At 38.1% G+C, this 25,935-nt stretch overlaps 1 protein-coding gene across 3 annotated transcripts in view; it reads right to left on the bottom strand.

Annotated features, from left to right (window-relative positions):
• GABBR2 (gamma-aminobutyric acid type B receptor subunit 2) overlaps window positions 1–25,935 on the bottom strand; it is a 454,308-nt gene that overhangs the window by 147,669 nt on the left and 280,704 nt on the right. For all 3 annotated transcript variants that reach the window (XM_086895763.1, XM_086895774.1, XM_086895781.1), the window contains exons 10-12: window positions 9,861–9,941; window positions 6,700–6,850; window positions 6,063–6,195 (exon numbers count right to left, since the gene is read on the bottom strand). In XM_086895763.1, coding sequence (XP_086751889.1) covers window positions 6,063–6,195; window positions 6,700–6,850; window positions 9,861–9,941 — 365 coding nt within the window. The remainder of the gene's footprint in view (window positions 1–6,062; window positions 6,196–6,699; window positions 6,851–9,860; window positions 9,942–25,935) is intronic.

The following is a 25,935-nucleotide window of genomic DNA, read 5'->3' on the forward strand; positions in this document are numbered from 1 at the left end:
CTGATCAGGCTCATGTTGAACTCAGTAACAGAACTGCTTTTGAATTAAATAGGAATGAGATCAGTCTCAGACTGAACAACAGTGAGAACAATTATGGAAATGATTATACAGAAAAGGGAGATTAAAATTAACAGCTAAACAATTAAGTAGGAAATAAACTGAAGAATACACACAAAATTAAAAAGGCCAGATGAAAAACACAAGCAAAGCCTCTGGTTTCCAGAGACAAAGAAGTAGATTAGAGGTCTAAATCCTTTTGCAGTTCAACAGAAGTTGAATGTCTGTCTGTTGGATTTTCTTTTAAGTTTCTGGCCAAAACTGGAAACAATTTGAGAAAAATAATTAGGCAAATATAAAGTCTAAAGACAGGAAACATCCTCCCCCTGCCAAAAAAGGAAATAACCCCCCAACAAACCAAAACAAAAGCCTGAGTTTTGGGGAATGCCTGAAGAGCATAAAGGGCATGAATTGTCATAAAGGGCATCACATCATCAGATATCCAAACTTCAAGGCCACATGCTTTTTGGTAGCACAGGGTCTAGTCCAAGTGCTTCCTGCCCACAGAGAAAATCACAGCTTTAGTGGTGGTGCTGCCCATGTTTTCCTTTCAGTCTGTTGCCTCAAACTTGGTTAAAAAGAGAAAATACAAAGTTACAAGGGAAGACAAAGCAAAAATAAATAAAAGGACAGAAGGTTTATGCATCTTCTCCCTCTCCCTGCTTTACTACCAGAGGCAAGTCCCTCCTTGTAGAGCTTCACTCAGCCAGCTTTCAGAGTTTCAGCAAATTGCCCACCATCCCACTCACACTGCAGCCTGCTTCCGTCCCTAGGAACCCATTCCCAGCATGGAACCTGTTCCATAACAGATCACAACTGTCTTTTCCTGCCTGTTCCTCAGTACAGTCTATAAGTCTCTGTTTAATGTGGTTTTTTTTCTTCCACTCTTATATCACATTGCAATCCCCAGCCTTCATAGGTTCAGGGTTTCCCTAGAAAGGGTGAAATGTGGACCATGGAGTTCCACCTTGCCTAGCTGTTCTCTCAGCATGGCAGATATAAGAATATAACCTCCTCCCCCTCAAAAAAAACCCCCAAAAAATAACAGTAAAAAAGAAAAAACCCCGCCTTTCACATTGTTGCAAGGCACAGAGTCAAAAGGGTTCATGACCCATAATTAAGAATAATATTGTTGAAAATGCTAAGTACGTCTGAATATTTGGACACATTTAAAGGTCACATTTTAAAATGCACTTTTGAGAAGATAGAAGGTCTATAACATCTACTGCTGCCATGAATGCACATGTAATCAAGATGTTTTTCTGAGAAAAACAAAAAATCTGGGTAGTCACACACACACACACTGTAGTAGTGAGCTGGACTTTATCAGTGGTCTGTACTCTCTCCTCTCTTTCTGTCTCTCCATCCCACCCCACTATTTGGTTTCTTCTTTCTATACAAAGAGTTTTTCCAAATGCCCACATCATGGCTGAGAGTAACCAACTAAAACCCAAGAGCCTGAGCACAGTCTGCAGTGTACAAAAACTTTCATGTGTTTTGGTTTTTTTTACTTCATCCAAGCCAAAACACTGACCAGGCTCAGTGAGATCACCTGAAATCACAGAACATCTGCCTGGCTTTGGCAATGCATATACACTGTGCTAACTGATGAGGTGGACAAGACAAAGCATGCATTTTAGTGCCTATGTAAATGGCAAGACTTAAATCCTCTTATATTTTATGTGTCACCTTTGCAGAACACTTTGGAGTGTAAAGGATACTGAAATACAATTTCTATCTGTAGAATACATATCTCCTATCAAAGCATGAACCGATATTAAATTAATCAAGACAGATCACTTGTCCCTTTCCAATCACTGCAATGACACTCCCCAGGAGAAAGTCCTGCTACACATCAGAACTATCAAAACTGAAGAGAAGAGCTGTTCACTCTACTACTACCTAATGAACCAGGCCTTTTTTGTGGAACTATGGGTCAGAGCAATGTGGAGTACTTAAAACACCTTCAGCCCCAACTTAATAATTAGATTTACTTACTTGAGGAAGATGCATAACAGAGAAGACCATGGTCATCCTCAGGACCATAGTAGTCTTTCATTCCACAGCAGTTAGAACTTGGAAAGACATTACTCATCTTAAAACATGAAACTCTTAGTGGAATGTATTTCAGAAGTCTAAACGTTATGATCTTATCTAATATTCTCTCTATTTTAAGTATCTCTATTTAGTATGTCACCTTAAACTCTATTCATAGGATATGTCACTAGCATTGCTAATTTTGAGTCTCTCTTCCATATAATGACTGCTTTCAAAGATGTTTCCACTTGCTTGCATTTTTCCAGTTGGCACCACATCTCATTTCACACCCTTACTTCTAACTTCTCCTTTTTTTTTGGTTGGTTTTGTTGGTTTGGGTTTTTTTTTTGGTTTTTTTGGGTTTTTTGTTTGTTTGGGTTTTTGGGGGGGTTTTTTTGGGTTTTTTTTGCTATGATACCATGGTGATAAAGAGATTAAAAACAAAGATAAATCATTCTCATTCTCTCTCTCTGAAACACTTTGTACTTTGGCATACATATGGATGTAACGAAATATTGTATTGCTTTTTCTTGTGCTGTACAACCAATGAAGTTGCTATTAAGTAAGACATGATCTAATGGTTCAATAATACACTGACCACTTTCTCAGAACTCACTTCTCTGGATCCTTTTAATTCCATATAATTGGAGTTATAAAATATGATACCTAATCTCTAATTCTGACATGGAACTAAATTATGCTACATTTGCTATTACAAGTTCTTACTGTGAAAACACAGAATTATTATGTATTTAAATATACTTGATTATTTTTCCATAGAAAATGGGCATACCAAGATAAAAATGAGTGTGTTTGGGAACAAATTATCCACTCTATCACTCTGTCACAAAGTCCACATTTTAAAATTTTAAAGACTAATATAATACCCTTACTCAGCAAATTATTTGACTATATGTTTTAAGTACTTTGCTGACTCCTAACTACACTGAACACTTGTCTCTATGTTTCAACACAATGACTTATAGACCACCTCCTCCTACACCCAGTGCCTTACAGAGTGGCAAGTGGTAGTACAACTTAGCAAATAAATCCTTTGAACCATTCAGGTGTTACTGGTGTAATTCTGGGTCACGTTTCAGTGTCCTTGGAATATTACAGCATTAGGCATATGTTACATATAGACATAGACTGCTGAAAAGTGAAAAAAGAGCTGATGTTGCAAAGCATTTCACCCTCCAAACAGCATTACAAAAAACATTCTCTAGAGGAAACAACCGAAACAGAGTCAAATGTAATACCTACATTGTGGAAACCAATTTTCCTGAATTTGTGAGGACAGAATAATAGAATGGCCTGGAATGTAATATGCCTTAAAGACCACCTATTTCCAAGCCCCTTGCTGTGGCAGGAACACCTTAGTAAACACAGAAGCGTTAAGGACCTCCTATAAGATGGCCAAAAATAGTCAGAACTTAAACAGAGACCATAAATAACATATCCAATTAAGTACAGTGGCTATTGTGTATATACTGCTACTCTGGTGAATCTTATCACTTCTGAAATGCAGAAGACAATGAGGGTGATTGCTTGGCTTGGACAGGGTATACACCCTAATGACAGCTTTATAGCTTTGCATGTGCTTATAAAACTTGAATGAAAACTTTTACTTCCCTTCCAAAAAAATATCTCCCTTCGTTGACATATGGCTCTTCTGTGTCTGAGACACAGTTGCTACATCCTGATGACTTGCCTCAATGGTTTTTTATGATCACACTTAATTGTAATTGGCTCTTTTAAGACTAAGCCACAGTCTGAAATGAAATGGGAATTATAAACTAATCTCTCATGGCTAGAATGAGTAAAAAAAATCATTCATTTCAAGGCAGATGGATGATGAAGAGAAATTTTTTCTGGCCTGATCCTATAAGCACTGGTATCTGTAAGCAGACCTTATGAAACCACTAAGCATATGAGAATTGAGATGTTGGTGACATGGAGACAACTGTACACAATGTACCCAGCACTTGCTAGATGTTTTGAGGAGAGGAGGAGTGAGAGAAAAGTTGTTCAACAGCTAAGTGCTTTTGCCTCCCATATTTATGAATTTCCCAGCATTAATTCAGAGTTTTCTAGATACAATAAGAGCACATTGCCACAGTGAATGGTTGCCATGTTGAGATGATATCTAAGAGAAGCATAAGCTATCCCATTTAAAAGAATATAAATGGAGGAAAAAGATTTAAAATAATTGTTTTAATGTGTAGGATGTTGAAAAAAACCTTCCTTATCAGTGGCTACTGAAGGATTTGTAGCATTTACGACTGTAGTACTAATTGCTGACAGAGCTGGGCTTCATAAGATACATTAGTAGCCATGCACAGGAAAACACAATCAGAAATGCTTCTGTACTGGACTGAAAACCTGGAAAGCCAAGACTGATAAGAAATCTCAGACTCTGCTCTGTTTATACAGCATTTAACTAAAAAAAATAAATAAATAAAATCTCTGCTTAAGGCATGAGGTGATAATTCTTAATCAAAGTTTGACTTTAGGGCACAGCATTCCCCTTCAACACTTTCTTTTATTGGTCACTGAAGCCCAGTAATTGTTTTACTCAAGTGAAGATCTATCCCTCTATGGCAAACAAACAGACCTAACATAATGTTACAAATACAAACTGGAGTAAAGAAAAGAGGTATGTAGGATTAGACTAAATAAGTAGCCCACAGTAATATTTTGTTGCATTTAGAAAATGAGACTAGTGATTACATTTTGAGAGGCAGATTAGAGAAAAATCAGATAGAAGAAATCTTCTAGCTCAGAGGCAAAGGATTTTGGACATTGGTTCATTTTTCAGAGTTAAGACTGAGATGTTTCACATGTAAAGAAGGACTCAAATTCAGTCTTATAAAGCTACATTTGGTTGGAAATCTGTTTCCTAGAACAGCTAGATTCTGATTAGTACCTCTGGTTCCCACTTTCTTTCTGCTCAGCAGTGCATGGCTGCTTCCAGAGAGGGGTTGTAGCCCAGCCATACAATGGCCTGGCAGCCTGGCAGGGAATTCAGGAGCTGTGGATACAAGTTCCTCAAGACTGAGCAGATTCCAAGACTTAAAAATTGTGTCCCATGCCACCAGATCCTTCTGCAATGGAGGACGAAAAAACAGTGGGGATTGACATCAACAATAGATTCCTAACGACACTTCTGCTCCATCAGAAGCTAGTTTATACAAAAGGGCATAACTCCTGGGTAAAAAATGGATTATGCCATCTTCCATTTCCTATTGGCCCCATCATATTCACAGAGTTATAGACTAGTTTTGTACTGCTTCTGGAAGGAGTATTCTTGCAGTGAAGTTCCTGCCCTATTCCTCTCTTTGGGATTTTCTCTGTAAGTCAAAGTAAGTGCATATTACACCATACAAGACAAGTTTCTAGGTGGACATATTTAATTTGGTTTCAGACTTGCTTGTTTTGATTTATCTAGAATGTATTCTCTATGGATCTAGGCTTTTGAGAATTTATTGCTTAGCCTGGAAATATTAATAGAAGTCTTTGGAAAATCGGCAAAAGAGACTGACTAAAGAGATCTAGACAAGCAGCATTCATGTAGTTAAAATCATATGGAATGTATACAGAAAACACAGTAGCTTTACAGGTATTACAAGTTAGGCTACAAACACAACCCTTAGTAAATCATTTTTCTAGATTTGATTTCAAAACAAGAACATACATCTACCCTTTCAGTCTGAGGTCAATGCATCTGAAGCTTTCTATAAAAAATAATAACAACAACAATAACAACAACAACCACCACCACCATAATGAAGCTTTGTTCACGTTTTAGAATTTGGTCCCAGAAAATATCCCAGGAAAGAACAACGAGGATCAGTGATTTAATGGAATGACACATCCAACTACCGAATTTTTCTGTTTGCATTTCTCAGAGAGTTTCCTGTAAGATTGAATTCAACTGGAATTGAACTACAATATATGGAATTACTTACTGTGCAAAGTGTCTCAAATGTCTTTTCGGAGACAAAGGATCCATCAAGACCAAAAAGAAAAATAGATGCATAAGAAAGCATCCCTCCAAGGATAATAAGGTTGTTCATGTAGGGGCTGGACATCTTTATTAGTCTATGGACAAAAGGTGATAGTGCATTAAAGAGGAAAAGATTACTGCTAGGCTACTAGAGCAATAAAGAAGAGCTTTTTCTAAGCAGGCAAAGAGATAACTCTTCTAGAACTCCATGAAAACTAAAGGCATGCACAGTATTTGTTGTTTTATAAAGTTTAGCACTGTTTCAGGTTTTTGAATGCTTAGTAAAAAGACCTCATCTTTTACTGATGCATTAATTAGCTAAGGTTAATATTATTAGCCAACAGTCAAACATAAAATAGAAAAATTACACTTTTCAGACAGTATAAAAGCATTTAAATGCAGTCTGTTTTAATGTGACTATGTTACCCAGTGATTTCAATTAAATAGATCTAAAATACCACCTTTCCACAGCTGTACATTTTCCTTACATATCTGTGTGCATAGATAGATAGATAGATAGATAGATATACATGACTGGTTCTACAAACATGGCATTAAATATGAAAGAATTTGAGATAAAAGTAACATGAATGTCTTACTTCTGATTTCTGTTTTTGATATTAAAGAACAAGAAAGCACTGGCCATTATCATTCCTAGGATTGTGAGGGCAGAAAGGATGCTGTAGAGAGGCAGGGAGATTTTGCGCAGCTCCTCTTGTATAATTGTTTTGTCCTTCGGAGGCTCAAGTCCTAGAATTACATGAAGAAAAAAAAGGCTAAAGCTCAACCAGATGTAGAATTTCTGCAAGAAACTTTGCCTCACCTAAGTACTATACCTTGAATTAGCACACTTAGCAACTGTGAACCACATCAGTAGTTGAAATCATTGACTTTGACAGACATATGTTAGTCACACTGATTGACATGAAGATTTGCATTTCTGGAGCAGGTAAATACCCTCTTTGGAAGAAAAGACACAACCAAACCCCAGTGCAGAACCACATACATGCTAACTAGCCTCATTTTAAAGTAAATAAACACTAAAATGCATACTCTGAGTGTAAATTTTACCAGGAGGTTATGCTTTTCTGAAACAATTGACAGAGCAATGAGTAGAAACAGAAAGCATAATTTCTGTGCCCACTGTCATTGCCAGAGCAAATTCAAACAGCCGGGCTGGAGATCTTAGTGTAACATCGCTGGGACAAGGATTGATGGGCCTGGGGCTGGAATGTGGTCTTGGGCTGTGGGCATGGTGGGGGAAGCCCTGGGAGGAGGGAAGGAAGAGTTGTTGGTGTCCTCAGGATTCTACAGAAGGAAAAAATATGGGAAAATGGATACCAAAAGTTTTATAGGGACAGATCCACTTTGCAGATGTGGATTTGAATGTCTGAACTTAGAAACTATGTTTAATGTTGTGTACTTCATCAACAGTCAGCACCAGCTAATTAAAGGCTTCTCAGTTTAATGAGGAGAATCTCTTTCTGACAACTGCAATAAAGCTCTGCATCCCTGACTTCCCACACTCCATTTCACCTGCTTACTAATTTTTCTCTTGGTGCAGAAGATTGGCAAAATACTTTTTGCATCACTGTCTTCCTCAGAAACAGATTTGTGTGCCCTACAGTTCCCGAGCCTGTCCTTTGGCACCAGCTCTCCCGTGGGGCTGCAAGGGCCACAGGGCTGAGCGGCTCCTTTCACAGCACGGCTGCAGAAGCGGAGCTGTGAGTACCTGACTGGCAGCTGCCGTGGACAAATTTTACATCCACTCTTCTGCCTTGCACCTAAAAGAATATTCAAGGATTTACACAGTAAAATAGCTTCACCTTTAAGAGTTAAGTTGAAACTATTCAGACCATGGAAATTTGCTGTTCTTTGGTCTTTATGCCCAACTTTTCAGAAAAAAAAAAAATTCCTTTAGGAGATTACAAAAAAGTGTCAGTGAAGGGACCATTGGTTGATTTAATATTAGAGAAAAGTACCTGAGATTTTCCTCTTTCCCTCCACATTGCATGTATTTACAGTCCATGGCAATTCATAAAATTAGACAAGAAACAAGACAAAGAACCAATAAAACACATGCCTGATTTAAAAGAACTAACACTAAAAAATAAAACTTCACCTTGCTGTTTCTACACTCTGCAGAGCATATTGATGGTTTGTATTTATTAGACATAAACAGTGAGTCTACAAAATTTATTTTCTTGTTTGTGCACTGGTGATTAAAACCTGTTGAATCCTGTTGCTGTGGAATTTTATGCAATGGTTTAAACAGGAATGTTTTTACTACTCTCTACTTCAAATATTTAGTTACTAGGCTTCTTATATTGACTGGAAGTCAGTGTCTTCCGCATTGAACCATCCCAATGAAGAGCTAAGATGAGTCCAAGAAAAAGATTCACTGTGGGTCACATAATACATCTTAATATGTATATGACAGGTTATGGGTGGAAGGACCACCTTCAGATGTGGTCAGATCAAGACCTAGAAGTCTTGTCCTGAAAAAAGACTGTACAGAGACTTTTCTCTATCATATATATTCCATAAAGGCAAGATGTCTCTTGTAACTTGATTCATGCTTCATATATTCTCTGGAAATTAATGGCTCTGAATCAGTATTAAACTACATCATTAGTTCCTCCTTGCGGCAAAAATAATCTGCTGGGTCCCAGCCTTTGGTAACTGGGACAAATATTTCACTCTTCATTTCCAAAGCCTCATTCACCAGAGACACGTGAGAAGTTTATCTGTGCTCTTTTAAGCCCAGCAAGGGATATCAGAAGGAAAGGTGGAAAGCTCCAGACAGAATAGTAGTCATGAATTAGATCACTGCGGTGAAACTCCACCCATGCTCATGAAAACCTTGGGTGTTGGGACATTGGAGAAAGGTGTAGTAGAGTACAACAGTACAACAGCTTGATACTCATCCACCTTACAACTCTCAGGGGAAAACCACACAGAACTCACAAAGGCAACTTCACTTTCTCTGACTGAACTCCACCATAGCAGAGTTTAAGATTAAATCTTAAAAATTTGCTTTGAAAATAATGTATGTGCCTATATTCAACAGGAGACATCCTTAAAACTCATTTCAGCTCACACCTGGCTGCCATGACCATGGGCTCTGAAAAACATGGTATGCCTGCACTCCAGCTGCTAGAAGGCTGAGGAAGTCCCCATGTTTGGAGCAGCATGGGATAAAAATGGCAGGAAGATACAGCAAGAAAAGCTCTATGTCTGCTGTGGACCTCTGGAGTGCTGCTGGTCTGAAAACCCTCTCTGGCTGTATTTGCCACAGGCCGTGTTAAAGCCAGCCTTGGTATTTTGAAAACCTATCTTTGAACTACCTAACAGACACCTCCCAAAGAAAAACAACTACCTCCTTCTCATGTCTGCAAACACTGGAACCTGAGAGCATCCCTCAGGTGAGATGAACTGGGGGGAAAAGGAAATGGAGGTGACATAGAACATTATCAATTGGTGAAGAACCTGCTTCTTGATATAACAAAGAACATTTGTATACAAATATAAATTTGATTTTGCCCTAACATTAGAATAAAAAAACAAGTATATGATATCAAAACACTGCAATTTTCTGTTCAGAATGTTATTTTTAAAGCATTTTTCCCTTTTACTTTCTCCAGTGTCACAGAATTTGATGTTAAAAATCCTAAAACAGTTTTTTAAGAGCACACAGTCTTACAAACTACATACAGCAATTCATGTCACTCCTGTGCCTCTTTCCAGTTTTGTCTCCTACCTTGGAACCTGATGCTGTTGTTGATTATCACCAATTTGTCATCCACAGCATTGTATTCTCCCACCTTTACTTCCTTTTGTTCTGCAGAGAAACAAACAAGAGTGATTGTTTATGGCAGTTCACATGTTCTCAATTATTTAACCATTTTTTTTCTTTTTTGACAGTACGTCAAAAGGAAAAGAAATATGAAAGAATAGGGCATGAATAATTAAATCATAATTCCAGACAGCTACCATCATTAAAAGAAACATTTCTGGTTCTTGAAAGAAATGTAAAGCATTTTTAAGAACTCATTTACATAATCAGGAACCCGTTATTGGACACAGTCATCTCCAGCTTTTAGATCACAGTTTCTTACTGGCTCCCACTACGCAGGACATTTTTACTGGGAGAACAAACACAGCTAAATCACACATTCCACTCCCATTTAAACAACTAGGACATCTTGCTTTGTGAAGTATTTCCCAGGAGAGTCATGGGGTAGGCTCCAGCCAGTATGGAGCAGACTGGCTAGTTAGCAGATATGCTGGGAATCAGATCTCTTACTCTGACTGGGAATTAGTGACTCATTAGTACCCTGGCTGCAAAATGCACTGTGTTATATAATTAAAACCAATGCACATTTGAGTTAAAATTTTACAGTTAGTCTCATCTGGTATTTTGGGACTGTCGACACATCTATGGCGAATTCTTGTACCTAACAGAACAGAGTATGCAGATACAGGAATCTGTTTGTTTGCTGCCTTGGCCACTGTACCTGGAACTCTGGCGTGCATTTATCCCACACTTCCGGTAACATCTGGCATCAATTATTTTCTGCTATTTTTGTTGAGATTTTGGTATGGCTTAGAAGTGCAGGAGCTTACTGAATTATCATTTTTACACTAAAACTTTTACATTTTGATGAGACTTACAAACCACAGGCCAATTGGCTAAAGATTTCTTTGAAGAGCTGGCTCAGCAGAGACAAGAATTTCCTTTCAGGCCTCTCTGTCTGGGCAGGCACAACCCAATTTACATTTAAATTCCCAGTTCGTGACCCTATTTGTGACACTGATTTTGGGAGCTGATGATCTTGAGCTAGATGGCAAATTTGGAAAGACTGTATTTCACCCACCAGCTCTACATTAACCTTTTCTCCTTTCTCACTCAAAACGATTTTGCCTGTTCAGCTCTGCTGAATAGAGCAGCTAGCTCCATTTTAGTAAAGTCTACAGTCTGACTAATACTAATCTGAGAGCCCACAGGAGGCAAAAGTTTCCTTAACACAAACCACTATTTTTATTGTTATGATTTTATATATACTGTTATATTTTTAGAATTGTCTACAACAAATTGTAGACTGGGCTGCAAATCTGGCAGATGGTCCTAGACATTTACTAAATGAACATCAAGAGCTGGAGTTTGGAGTTCTGAAGACTTATTTGCCTTTCTCATGAGCATGACCCACTTGGATGGACCTAAAACTAGTTTGGAATAAAAGCAAAATCACCTGGTGTCCAGCAGCAGTTTCAGAAAGCCCATCCACATGGCATCACATACTCTTAGAAGTGAATATAAGTTTATAATTTCTGTCACAGACTGAACATTTACTGTGAAATAGATACATTAATCAATTTTTCACAATCTTAAACAGCAAAATATTCCCAGTAGCCATCTAAAAGCTAAAATGGTTAATGCTAAAACCAGAACCAATCTACTTCCATTTGTATTTCTAGCATGACAGCTGTTACCTGTGGATCTAAAACATCAAAACACAACCTAGAGAGAAGAGAGAAAAGCATCAGGATGCATATTGATATATAGTGGGCATATTAGATACCCGATAGTCCACAGCATCTCCTGACAGCAAAAGGGGATGACACACACCTTGGGGTTGGTCTAGCCTCAGCTTCAGAGCAAAGCCTCATAGCTCTGACAAGCATGGAAGGGAAATGAATAATTGCCCTGCAACCATTTCTGTATGGAGAGTACTGGGACTAGATGAGATGTGGGAAGCACATAACAGGTGGAGAAACGTACACAAAAAAACATACAGAAAAAAAATCTAAATCTGTGGTCTGATTAAGTACAGCAATTAAGTTTGTTTTTCTGTGATTATTTCATGTGACAGGCGTTGCCATTTCTTTTCGACATTCATAAATTCTTACATGGTTTCCTTTACAGGTGAAGTAACACTGAGAATGTGCCTATCCTATAACCAGCTAGCCTGGCTACCAGGAGCTAGCCCTTGTAGGAATGGAGCTCAGTATTTGGAGAAACAAGCTGCCACAGAAGCCTGAAGAGCAAGATTTTTGGACTTGGAAACCCGAGAATGTAGAAAAAAAAATCCCAGTATTTAATACCAGGAAACCACATGATCAATGCCTTGTGCCTTACCAACAGGAAAGGACAGTTCATAGAGGACATGCCACACTTTATTGAAGTCAAGAAAAGCCATAAAGATATTTGATATCTTAAGGTAGTGACAACAGTGGAAATTAATCTCTGAGGGAAATAAAACATACTTTTATTGAGAGGAAGGATATACTATCCATTTTATAGTGTGATTACAGGGGTGCTGAGGGGGAGACACAAAAAACGTGTTTTGTGATCTTTTGTTCTCCCGCCAAGGACAACTACAGCTGCTGGTTTTTCAGATCCCCAAGTGCTGATCAGCAAAAAAGCCAATTCCAAATATTAATTAAAGGAGTCAAAGAGACAGGACTGTGGATCTTTTCTCTCTTACACAGGTCAATACAGATAAGGACGGGACTGCAGGCTCACTTTTCTATATGCCATTCCCTTCAGTTTCCTTTGGAAATTCTGAATTATTGAAGTTAGTATAATATTTGTATAATGTAGCTCATATCTGTCAAAACCTCTGAGTGTTCAACAACAAAAGGACAGGAGAGAGTAGAACTCCTTCAAAGAAGCACACCAACAAAGTGCTTTTCGGAATATTCAGAATATGATGATGGCTTCTTTCTGTAGTGCTTCTATTATTTTTTTTAACTAGATCGTTTCATAATCATAATCGAGATATTGTACTGAAGCTCACATTAAAATGCAGAAGAAAAATATGAGGGAAAATGTACTGGGGTTGTGAGATAATTTTTGTCACTACCATGACAGGAGCAGAGAAATTTCAGCACTTGAATCTGAAGCTGTTCCTTCACAGAGGGACAAAAAAGTACAAAAACTAACCAACCCAGATAAAACTGCTCCAAAAAAATGTGTCTGTGAATTATGCCTATAAGTCTCACAGAATTATAAACAATCCTTATTGTTAATTAATTTTCACTAAATAGATTACTTGTATGGCCAAGATGAAAGCCTTCCTCCAACAAAGAATGAGATACTCTTAAAGGTATATTGAAAGGTTTTTCTCTACATATTTTATTACAGAGTTTTATGGCTCACTTTAAGCAACTCCATACAAATTGACTCTCTATCACTTAATTAATTAGCTCACATTTCACAAAGTTAGTACAGAGGATTTTCAAGAGCATATCAGGTAGTTACATGTTCTTGTTGAATAAAAGCAAAAAAACATCTTGCAACTGATATCATCTGAATAAAACAAACTTACCAAAATTCACAGCAGTATTATGATTGCCAGTTTGACTGTTATCCACTTACACTGAAAATTTCCAGATGAGACTATGTGTAGTTTCAGTTCCTTTCACTATATTTCATAATTTCTATTTTCAACATATTTTGCAAATGTACTTATTCACACATCATGAAGACAGCTTCTACTGAGAGTGTTTAAGGATGAGAGAAATGCACTTGCAATGCATAAGAGATGGGACAGATGGATTTCCTTTATTTTCCTCTATGTAGACAATGCTGTCTAGCTTTCATTGACACTGTATCTAAAGCTAATAGCACCCTCAGTTATGTCAGTCTGACTGCAAATAACCCTCACAGTGATGCAGTTAAGTCAACATAAAAATGTTTATACCAGTATAAGCACCAGTAAAATTTATGCTTATAAAGGCCCCATAAACCACCATATCCTAAGTATAGAAAATATGTGTATTGATATGTGTATATCCATTCATGAACTCTTATATGCCTTTTTTTATATACTCATGTAAAAACTATGTCTATGCTACCATAAAGCCAAATTACATGTCTGTGTAACATCATTGCAGTGCCCAAACCACATGGCTCCATATGAAGATTAAGGATTTCAAAGCTCACAGTAGATTACCATAGCTTGGCACTACTAAGAACACTGTTATGTCACTGCAGCTCTTTATAAACTTAGGGTTCCATGTGAACTATAAAGAGAAATGTGAGCAAGTGATGAGTATTCACTTTCCAACAAGTATGAAGTAAATTTTAAAGCAAATTTAATAAAACTAGCATGGACTATTCTCCAGATAACTAAGGGTCACAGAGGTTTCTCATCTAGAGAACACAGGCTATGCTTGATTTAGAATCAGCAGGAAAAAAAAATAACATTACATATAGCTGAAAGCCTAAAAAATACCTAGGTCTTAGCTTGCTCTGAAAAAACAAGGTGCTGTCTCCAGGACTCCTCCTTGAAAAGCTTTTCAATTTTTTTTTTATATAGCCTCTTCTGATTCTCCACACAGTAGATGATGCACTCCCTTAAACCTTCCTGTGACATCAGTTTGACAATCCCTTCTCCCATTGCCTTCCAGATGCCCCTTTTGCTTTACTATCCTAATTCAGTGGGAGTGATTAGATGCTCAGTCTTTCAGAAAATCTTGCTGCATAATCAGCACTCAGCAGCCTGTCTCAGGAACCAATATTATTAAACCTTGTCCTACAACAGAACCACTTAGTTTCTGAGCATTATTCCTTATTCATGCATCACAGCTCAACAGGACTGCTGGCAGCTATAGGGAATACTTAGTCATCAGATCTCAGAAGAATATTGGAACAGTGTTTGCCAACAGGTGAAACCAAGCATGGTGCACATGCACCTGAAATACTCGAAGATGAGAATGGCTCTAAAATTTGGAAAGATTTTCTGGTGGTTTCAGCTGGGATAAAGTTAATTTTCTTCACAGTGGTTAGTACAGTATTTTGGATTTGTGATGGACACAGGGTTGATAATACAGAGATGTTTTTGTTCTTGCTGAGCAGGGTTAGCACAGAGCCAAGGCTTTTCTGCTTGTCATACTGTCACATTGGCAAGGGGCTGGAGGTGAACGGGAGGCTGGGATGAGACACAGCTGGGACAGGTGATCTCAACGGACCAAAGGGATATTTCAGGCCATATGGCCTCATGCTCAGTTTATGAAGTGGGGAAAGAAGGAAGAAGGAGGGTAAGGGTTACGTGGGATGGGGCCATGCTCTCCTGGGGATGGCTGAACAGCTGCCTGGCCATAGGGAGAGGTGAATGAATTCCTTGTTTTGCCTTGCTTGTGTGCATGGCTTCTGCTTTTCCTATCAAACTGTCTTTATGTCAGCCCCTGATTTCTATCCTTTTACTCTGCCAATTCTCTCCCCAGTCCTGCTGGTGGAGGAGTGACCAGAGCCAGGCTCTGTGGAGCTTGGCTGCTGACTTGGGTTTAATCTCAAATTTCATATCAATTACCTAGACATTAAAACTCATAACACTGCACAAGTACTCACACTTTCAAAGACACATCTGACCTCTCTTAAAGCTCACCATTAGCAAGCTATTGGTAACTCATTGATAGGTTCAGTCCAGAGAAAGAGTGAAGGGTGCTCTGACACATTACATTATGGTGTCCTGAGGCTTGTCTCTCTCCAATTTAGCTTCTGCTCACACTGCCTTTAAGAGAATTCACTTTAAGAGTGAATGCTTTTCTTTAACACTTTACACTGCCAGTCACCTAGCAATCATTTGTCACTGACAGGTCTTAGGTTTTCTTTCTCATTCCCTCTATTGCCTCCTGGGAAGGCTGCTGAAGAGATTATGTGCTGCACTGAGCGACAGCAATCCTGTGGCCAAGAGCGTTCAGAGAAGTCAGGGGTAGAAAGACCGGCCAAACACAAGCAGCGAAAAATCTAAGCTGGAGACTGAAAACTGATGCCAAGCCTGAGAACACTTCCCATATTTCAATAAATCCTGTGCAAATTGCCTGCAAAGTCTCTGCTAACCTGCCCTACCTGTCTCACTCATTTTGAAAGCTGTTTCATGAAATAACAATCTACCAAATAACTGGAAATGCTTTCTCAAATGCCTTTACAATAAGTGTCAGGAAAGCTAATTTCCTTCAGAATAAATACAGAAACATTTCATGTTGCGGATCATGTAGAAAGTCTTTGCAAATGAATGCAATCTTAACTTTCATAATATATCCTTGTCAGACAGGACTGAGAAGCTTTTCAGTTATCCTTATCACATATCAGCAATAACCAACACCAGTTGAAAGTTTCCAATTAAAAAAAAAGAATCACAATAGAAGCTTATAAATAATGAATGAGCAAAACCTTTTTCATCCACTTTCAGGCAACCATTTCTTTGTTTAAAGACAAAAATGCAGAGATTAAGAATCGAAGTTCAAATAAGGAGGAAAATGTCAGGTCAGATAGAAGATTATTCTTCAGCAGAAGCTGCCAGAAAAGAAAAACTCAAGGAAGGAAAACATATTACCTTTGCAAGGATTTGAATTGCGACAATTTTTACCCTTGTAATTAGAGTTTTAAAATTCATTTCGCCCTAAGAAATACTACTTTCATCTTTAACTGCTGCATAGCTATTTCTTTCATTTAAAGTTTTATTTATGTGTTTTGTTTATGAAATCCTAGATTTCATAACATACCTAGATTTCACTGCTTTGGAAACCTATATTCACAGCATACAGGAAATCTAGAGTTACAAAAGCAGTATATCGAGTAAGTGATAATTGCTCTTCATAGCCAGATCTCTGGCTGTAAATCCTTCAGTCATCCATAAAGCAAAACAGACAGAAAGGTCAAACCAGACAAGGGCCAAGCAGGGTATCCTTAGAGTCAGGATGAAAGCTAAGGAGTCTTAACCCTGGGTGTATTTCACTCTGTTAGCAATGGTGTCTTGCCAAAAGGACGCAGCAAGCAAGTAAGCAAGTAACACATAAAATATCATTAAGTAACCTGAACTCATAAAAGAATCTAGTAATTTTGTAGCCCAAGAGGATTTATTCTTCTATAAAAATTTCAAGAATTTTCATTTTTATGAGCTTATAAAATTATTTTTACTGATTCTTTTTAAACTTTATTTTCACCTTCCTTATTCTACTTCTGTCTCTTACTTGGTTTGTTAGACTGACTTCTACTTCTGTATAGAAATTTAGTAATATAGTAATATGGATTTAACACCTAAAATATTAGGTATTTATATATTATGTATCAAAGAAAGAACTACATAATGAAATAAAAAAATAAAGACTGTGTTTAAAACAATTATTTCTTTAAATGTGAATTGTTTACACCATCATTATAGATTTTATCCAGGAAACCAGGAAAGGTAGAAACAAATATAAAGAAATGAAGGCAGATCATCCATGAAGCAAAACAAGGGTTATGATGAAGCAAGTGAACAGAGCTTACATTAATTCTTCTGACTAGAAGCCCCTGTTTCTTAGGATGCTTAATAAAATCCTCAATAGTTCAAAATTAGTCTGTACATGAGATTACATTTTTTCTTGGATTTAATATTTGTAGCATAAAATTTTGACTGGTATCAAACTGTATAACCTGAAATGTATGTCAGTAACTTGAATCAACTCTAGTAAGTTAAAAGATAAAAAGATATATTCAAGGGGATATGGTATGATTATATTCTAGGATACATGAATGTGCAACAACTGCAACATCTTCGTCTAGCCAAGGGTTCTTATGTTCTACTGTTCATTGTCTTTTATTATTTGATTAACTTTACAGAAAATGCAAATCCTCATCATTCTGGGAGTTTATTTGCCAAAGTAAATTATTCTTTAAAGTCGAATGGTGTAATTATACATGTCTTCTTTAATATTAATATTTATCTAAATGTAGCACGGTGTGCAAAAATTGATATTTATACCATTTATCACTTGGAGTTACTTCTTCCTGGCAGAGTCCAAACCCAGCAGGCTTTTCTTGACTCAGAATTTACGGTGGGAAATAACACTGTACACATAAAACTACAGGCAGCAATCATGAGAAGACATTTGCTCAATTAATAAATGATAAATTCATTGCTTGTTGTGTCATACACTAGTCCATTTTCTACAGAGGTGTGTGAGGGAATCAGCCAGTGCAAGTTTGGGCTGACTTCCCGGGAGAACTCCCAGGAGGTTCCCAGGTTGGAAAGACCGTCCAGGCAGTGACAGGTTTAGACATGGATACTGCTGGACTGCAGAGAAGCCCCCCTGGCAGCAGCCCAGGGCCCAGCAGCAGCTCCATCTGCCAAAGTCTCTCTGGGAGAGGGATGAATGAAAGCAGGACCACGCAGAGTGTGGAGGTGCCAGTGAGAGAGGTGGTAGGCACGTTCTCTTGCCTCCTGAGCTTGATTTCAGAGACTGTGAGGCACGACTCAGAATACACCATGACACTGCATTCATTCAAAGGTAAGGGACAGCAAACCACAGGACTGCAGTGTTTCTAAAACCCATGGTGTTTCTAAAGAAACCCAAGATGACAGAGCATTGGTGTATTCACATCTTTTATCCAAAGGGAATAAATGCAATTATGTGCCTGGTGACCTGGAAACTCAGTCTGAATAAGCACAGTGTGCACTACCAAGATAGTCTGGCAAAAGAAAGATTTGAGTCATTATCAAATTACCAAATAATCTAACCTTTTCTTTAGTTAAGCAAAAAGTTACTCATGAATTCAAATAAAATCCACCAAGCAATGTCATTTAGAGAAGAAAAAACTGGGAATAGCACTGCTGTCAGTCTTTTCTGACTTAGCAGGGAAAAGCACACACGCAGCTGAAAAATGCAAGACACCCAAGACAGTGACCTAATCCCAGTTTCCATCTGCTAGCTCAGCATTTAAGCTTTCCATACAAACATGACAGATGATGTGATAGAGGATATCCTGACAGGAAAGACACAGTCCCCAGGGACCTGTATGACCCTGATCCAGCCCAGCTACATACTCTGATTGTATGAGAAAGGAGATGAAGGTGCCCTTTTCCTCCTCTGGTATGCCTAATATTCTAGCATTTCATTTGATTTTCTCATGTATGCCCAAAAGAAATATTTTTCTACCACTACCTAAGCCCATTATTTATGTAACTGAAATTCTAAATTCAATGTGTAATATCAATAATTTTTATTTTTTTTTTCAGTATACAAAACAAATCTAAAAACCCGCATCAGTTACTTAGCCTGATGTGGTTACTTTTTTTCAGAGAGGATTTTCTTGTCAGTGTGGTGATGCACAGCACAACAGTTTGGCAGTAGCCCTGGTCTGTGGACAGTTTCAGCTGACCTACACACAGCTGCTAAGTCTCTGCCACTGTGTTTTTGTTGGCTGTTCAGATGTACAGGAGGAGCTGCACGATGCAGTTCTCCTTTTGAGGGCTGGTTAGCCCTTGCTAATTTAAATGATAACCAAATTTAAGTGCACAACATGACAGAAATAAAAATGTCTCCCAGAGCAGAAGAAGACCCAGACCAAAGGATCATGCCAGCAATCACGCCTCCCAGCAAGGTTGTTTTCCCTTCGCTTAGCAAGGCATGACTGCTTTCTGGTAATCTCACACCATGCAGGGAAAAAACATAAACTCCATTTTGGCACATTTGGATGCATACCTATGATTATATAATTAGGGCCTTCCCTCACCTTCTGTCAGGGCTGTGTTCCCCCTCTCCTGGCAGAGGAAGGCTCAGCACATGCTGAGCAGCCTCCCAGACGGCTGTGCCTGCTCTGTTCCAGCTGAGAGGCCCTCAACCAAGATGCTCTGGCTTCTTCCTTACCTACTGCATCCTTTAACAGAGTTAAGAGGGTGTTATTTAAAGGTTGCACTTTCACAGCTACCAAGCCTGAAAACGGAGGAGAGCTGCAGCTGCTGTGCATATTATGTGTGTTAGATCTCAACTACTCATTATGTCCTTGAATAACCATTCCTGCCATTGCACCAGGTGGCCTGTGAAAACACTGTAGCCCAGGAAGAGCATTCTTCCTCATTCAGGGTCAAAACCAAAGGCAGAATTCCCACTGTCCTTATCCTAAGATACAAAATAAGGGAGTGGAGGCAGTGCTGAACACATTCACACAAAGATGACATTTCTATGCTTTTTCCTGTCTAACAATTTGTAGAGTAGCTGACAAATGCAGTTTTGCATCATCCAGGCTAGTTTATTCCAAATACTTTATTCAGGACTTGAAGGGGAATAATTCAGGAAGAACTTTAGAGCAACAAAAAGCCCATTTGAGCTGTAACCTGCAACTACAACTGAACCCTTACTGAGATATAGGGGAGACTTCAAAGTCCCCCAAGTAGCAATACCCCCCAGATCACTGTTTCAGCTTCTGCTGCTGAGATGAACAAGACAGCTGTTCTCAAAGAGCCATCGAAAGCCAGAGACTTTGAGACTTTGCAGCTCCAGCCTTCCCTTGACAATCAGCTCCCCATGCAAAAGGCACATGGGATCATAGACTGGATTTCCCTCTCCTCAGGGAGGTACGCTCTGCTCCCACAAGGAACAGGCTTGTCACTGCTACAATTAGGGACTGCGCTCTAGGGAGTGAGAGAACATGTTACACAATGTCAGCATGCCTGTCTAACCCAAGAACTGCATGATTCTTTGAGAAAAGTGTGTGCCTGACTGCAAATTCCAGTGTTTTAGAATCATAGAAAGGGTATTTAAAGATCATCTAGTTCCAACCCCCCTGCCATGGGCAGAGATTCATTCTACAAGTAGTAGAAACTCATCTTGAAAAGCAATGTTTCTTGTCTGTCTGTGATCCCCACGAGGCCACCTGAGCAGTTTGGAAAGTTTGGGTTGGTCACCAGGAGGAGAGGTGCTGCGAGACTGAAAACACACGTGTGAGAGACCCAGAGCGTGGGGCACTGGCTGAGGGGTGCAGGTGGTGAGACTGCAAAGCCCCAGGACCCAAGCACTGGAAGAGGAGAAAAAATTACCATGCCCCACTCAGTTCTCACAGGCTTTAAGAGACAGATCTAGGAGATGGAACCCACTCGTGAAAGGCTGCTGTCTACAAAATAACAACAGGGTTTCAAACAACAGCATTTGGGATGTTTTGTGTAGCACCCCTGCCCAATGGACCCCTACAAGGATATTTCTCGTTTTATGAATTTCCATTTTATGCTCTTTTATTTTTTTATGTAAAAATATATGTGAATTGTATATCAGCATGAGACCAAAGCAGTTTTGAAACATAAGATAATAATGGCCAATTCAGAATTTAGCCCACCCTTATCCATGCCTTACATGTTGATAGAGTTGTTTGACCCCCTCCAGATCCTGTCAGGACATTTCAGTAGGAAGAAATCTAGTCTTGAATTACAAAATTTATCACCACTATAATTTCATTATTTTCCATTTTAAAATCTAAAGATGTTAAAACTTACGGGGTTGGGGGGGGGAACTAAAAAAAATAATAATCTTTGCAAAAGAAAACTCATTAAGAAAACTATTTTGGTTTGGCCAGATTTGGGGTTTTTTTTTATCTGTAAGATGATCTTATATTCAAGAAAAAAATCTACTCCAACTGGAACTGGTTAAAAGTCAAAGTTCCAGAGAAATAACTCTTTTTTCCTGCTGCTTCAGCAAACCTCCACTTGTTTTAACCTGTTTTGAGTAATCTCTTTGTACTAATCCACTGGAAAAAAATAAAACAGGGAGGGAAAAGTGATTTCCTTTTGGCACTAATGAGGAACAATGTGTTTTACTAAGAGCAAGAGAAATTGGTGTAGAACACTGAGTAAGACACAAAGAACAGTTTTAAAGTGAAACTCATGGATTTTATCTTTAATGATTGCTTAAAAAATTTTCCCAAAATATGGTATATGTCATTGTTGTGCTGTTTCATTTTAAATTCTGATTTATTTTTGCTTTTATTTCTTCATCTGGATTTTCAATAGCTACAGGAAGTAGACTAACATTAAAGAGAAATGCCTCCCATGGAAAGCTTCAGCCATTAAATTATAATTACTCCAAATAATAAAGGATTTAATAATTAATAGAAAGCAGTTATATAATACACCTGACAGACAGCTCTGCAATGAAGTTGTGTGGCAAAGCACAACCAGAGCACCAAAGTGTTTATACATAAGCAGAGCATTGTTTTTGTGCGTAACATTAAATACACTTCTCTGAGTTTCCAGAATTAAAACAGATACTTCAGGCACTAAGAGGAAACAACTTGACAAGACACTCCTAGTTTGAGAGAATCTATTCTGCTCAGAGAATTGATAGCATACAGCAGCATTGTCCTGCTAGGACAGGATTTATGCCTGGAGGAGTGAAATACAATATAGGGAAAAAATCCTTGCAAAGCTGATTAAAAACTAGAAAAGCAGAAGTATGCATTGTTTTCCCATGTATGAATATTGCAGTATGAGAGCAAAGAATGGCAGAAACTTTTTAAATCGTTTGGGCATAAAATACTACATTAACCTCCATAAGATGCACAAAATTTTGGAAAACTGTTGAATAAAACTGATGTAGCTGGTTTTTCATTACAAGTGGGATCAAAAGTCAAAAAACTGTAGTGCTTTAAATGAGAAGGATTAGTGTCTAACTGTTCTAATATATTTTTTTGCCTTTTGCCTAAAACAATGTTAAAATTGTAGGTGAAGGAATGTGGAGCTTATTTTGGAATATGAGAGGAAGCAGGATTTTGGAAGCAGGTAATGCTAAAAACAGTTTAAAAATATTTCTAAAAGCTTTTCCCTGAAACTGATAGCAAAGTCTTAGTATAAGCTACATACAGAAGTTAGTTATCACATTAACTTTATTTCTGATGTCTGTAAGTCAAAACCACAGCAATTAAAGTGTGAGAAGGGGTTTTAAATCTTACTCCAAGTGAGTTAGTACACATCTCAGTTCATATGCATCTGAGTAACTGCTTCCAATCCCTTGATATTTACAGCATTTGATGGAAATTTAAGTCATAGAATGTATCCAGAAGGGAAAAAAAAAAACAACAAAAAAGGACTGCAACAGAATGATAATCTGTTGATTATCTATCGTGATAATCTATCATGAGTTTTATATAGTTACATACTTGACCATAAATATTTAACTATTCAAATTTTAAGAATCTCAGTCCAAAAATTTATTTAAAAAGTACTTAGGCACAAGTTTTGTCTCTTCACTGTCTTATAAACAATTCCTTCTGCAGTAGCATGCACAGATTCATGGCAGATATCAATGCAAGTCAAGTGCTCTTACTGCTTTTCACTAAAAGATGTAAAAATGTTCTCTTACTTCCTTGTGTTTTGGGTAGGTGCAGAAAAATCTAGCACAAATCTCTTGTTTCTAGATTTAAGTAACTTTGATTTAAACAAGACCAATGGGATGCAAGACAATAAATGTCAAAACTTATGAGCAAGCAACAGCCAAAAACATATGAAACACAATCTGGAGAAGAAATCACACTTCTTGTGTGAGAGCAGTCCCTGGATCTTCACTTATGTATTTGGGAATCTGGTACCTTCAAATTCCAGCTACAATCTTTTCCTTTTTCCTGATGCCCTCCTCACCTCAATGGTCTTAACTATCTGACTTTCTAAGAGGAACAGATATGTCCTGGACATGGTCCTGGTAGAACCAGTACCACAAAAAAGAAGAGACAACAGAGGGCACAGGAGTTGTGGCAGATTTATACTGCAGAGCTCTAGCCAAGGTTTGCTTTGGGTTTTAGCCCACCCTGCTTAAATCACTTTTTCACTTAACCAGATCATGTTACTCCTCACTGCAGCAGTACCACGAGTGAGCATGGGGGAAAACACAGCTGCTGAACAGAGCAGGGCTTGTGTTGCATCTTCCTCTGTGCTGGCCTAGCTGCAAGAGGAGTGGCTGGCTTCTTTTCAGTCACACCATTGATGGGGAGAGTGCTGCTGTTTGACAGCTCCTCTGTTTTCCATGTGCAGCAGCAACTTGCTTTGCCTTTGCTCTGCTGAACTATTTCTGGCATGCACTAGTTGATACACTCCTAGAAATGGAAGTTCCTTAGATAAATGGAAAATATTTCATTACTCATATATCCTATTCATGGACTGTTTCTGCAGGTGCTTTTCTACCCTGAGCTATAAAGGATAGTATTATCACAATTCATAGGAAAAGCAATTCTCACTTCTGCAACTGGTATTGAGACCATGTCAACCTGCTGCATCACGTGGGTTGTTTCATCCCTGTGCAGAATGCCCCCATTCTTTCAGATTTTGAAGCTGCTCTTTTATTCAAGGGTAGCACGTCATGGGTTTTCTGGTATTTCTTGTGTGTGTATGTGGGAGGGACAGTGAAGCTACCATGAAAACTACCACGGACTCTTCTGGACTAGCCATTAATGACAGTCCTTTCCTGCTCATATTCCTAACCTGAAAATACTGAATCCTTTTTCAGCTTTGACACAAGTCCCACCCCACCCCTTCAACATACCAAAAAAGCCTTGCAAGACCAGGAGAACCGACCAGAGAGAGACCAGAGAGCAGAAAGCAGGCAGACACAGGTACAACTACAGGATACTCACAGCTCAGTGGGCAGGTCAGGCAAACATGCTGAGCATGGTGAAAAGTAACAAAGGTGGTGGGAGGCACAAAGAAATGATGGGAGGACACAGACACAGTTTTGTCACGCTTCATTGCCAGAAGGTATTGCACGCAATGCTGGAGAGATGAGAGCCCTGAGAGACAGCCAGGTTTATCTTAATGCTTGCATACCTCCAAAAGAAATATTATGTACAGACCTTTTTACCTATTGCTAAGTGCCCAATCTCATACCTAAGTTTCTTAAAACAACTATTTTGGACACTTCTCTACCATTCTGAAGTTTTTCAGCAGAGGTCCAAAGAGAGAGTTACAGGTATCGTTCGGCTAGGTCCAGTTCAAAAGTGGAGATTCCTCAACAGAACAGAAATAACTACTGAGACTTTTGTTTATAAACTGTCCTTCTGAGTTTCCTGGTTTTGCATATTTAAATGAAATAATGAACAAACAGAAAATATACATGCCACTGCATTTTTTGATAATGTATGAATTTTTTTATTTTTTTTAATTTGGGACATGATCTCAGATGTACTGTTTTTACTTCTTTCAGTGGGGCTTTCCATGTCTTAGGAGATTTTTACAGGACATGCTGTAAAACCTCTGTGGATGAAAGATAATTGCACTCAATTGGAAACAAAAGCTATATCTGTCATGATCTAGCATTGTCTCTTTCCTTCAATAACTGATACTGGTTTTGTGAAAACCCACTCACTGACTTTAGTAAGAGAAATTGGGTGAATGTGTTTTGAAGAGGTCCAATTTCCTGCTCCTCTTTTCTAACAAAAGCCTCCTTTACGCCCCATACAAACCTTTCATTGAGCTTAAACATAAAATTACCTGCTCTCTGATACCCAGTAATATGTTTCTAAATCATCTAATTCCCATCTGCTTGAAAATAAAAATTATTCTATACCTTGACCTAGGCTAGAGTATAATTTAACAATCAAGAGCACACTATACACATAATTTGAAGTGGTGATAAACCATCTGAATTTCTCTGCTTCCTGCATGAGACATTTTCTTAGAGGAACCTGTGTATGACTGATTTAATTCTACCTCAGAAAGAAAACAGGCCTCCTGAAAATAAAGTTGAACAGAATTACCTCAACAAATTTTTTTTAGAGCATGCCAGATAAGATAATATTTTTCTAAAATTATATTACTGCAGCTTTTATAGCAATCATAAATAAAACAAAATTTTAAAGCCAGTTTTAAAAAGACTGTCTTCAAATTAAATTATGATTTTTGTCAGTATTTAATTTTTGGTGGAAACAAATAATGAAGTAATGAAATCAACTTATAGGTTTCAATGCTGCATAAATTATTTTTTCTTACTGCAAATAAATTATCTTGCCACTTCATTTAATATTTTAACCTAATAATTTTATAACTTAACTTAATAATTTATCCTTACATGGATACAAAACCAACAAATGC

Source organism: Cyanistes caeruleus, chromosome 1 (assembly GCF_971803275.1).
Source record: "Cyanistes caeruleus chromosome 1, bCyaCae1.hap1.1, whole genome shotgun sequence".
In the NCBI taxonomy this organism is placed as follows: Eukaryota; Metazoa; Chordata; class Aves; order Passeriformes; family Paridae; genus Cyanistes; species Cyanistes caeruleus.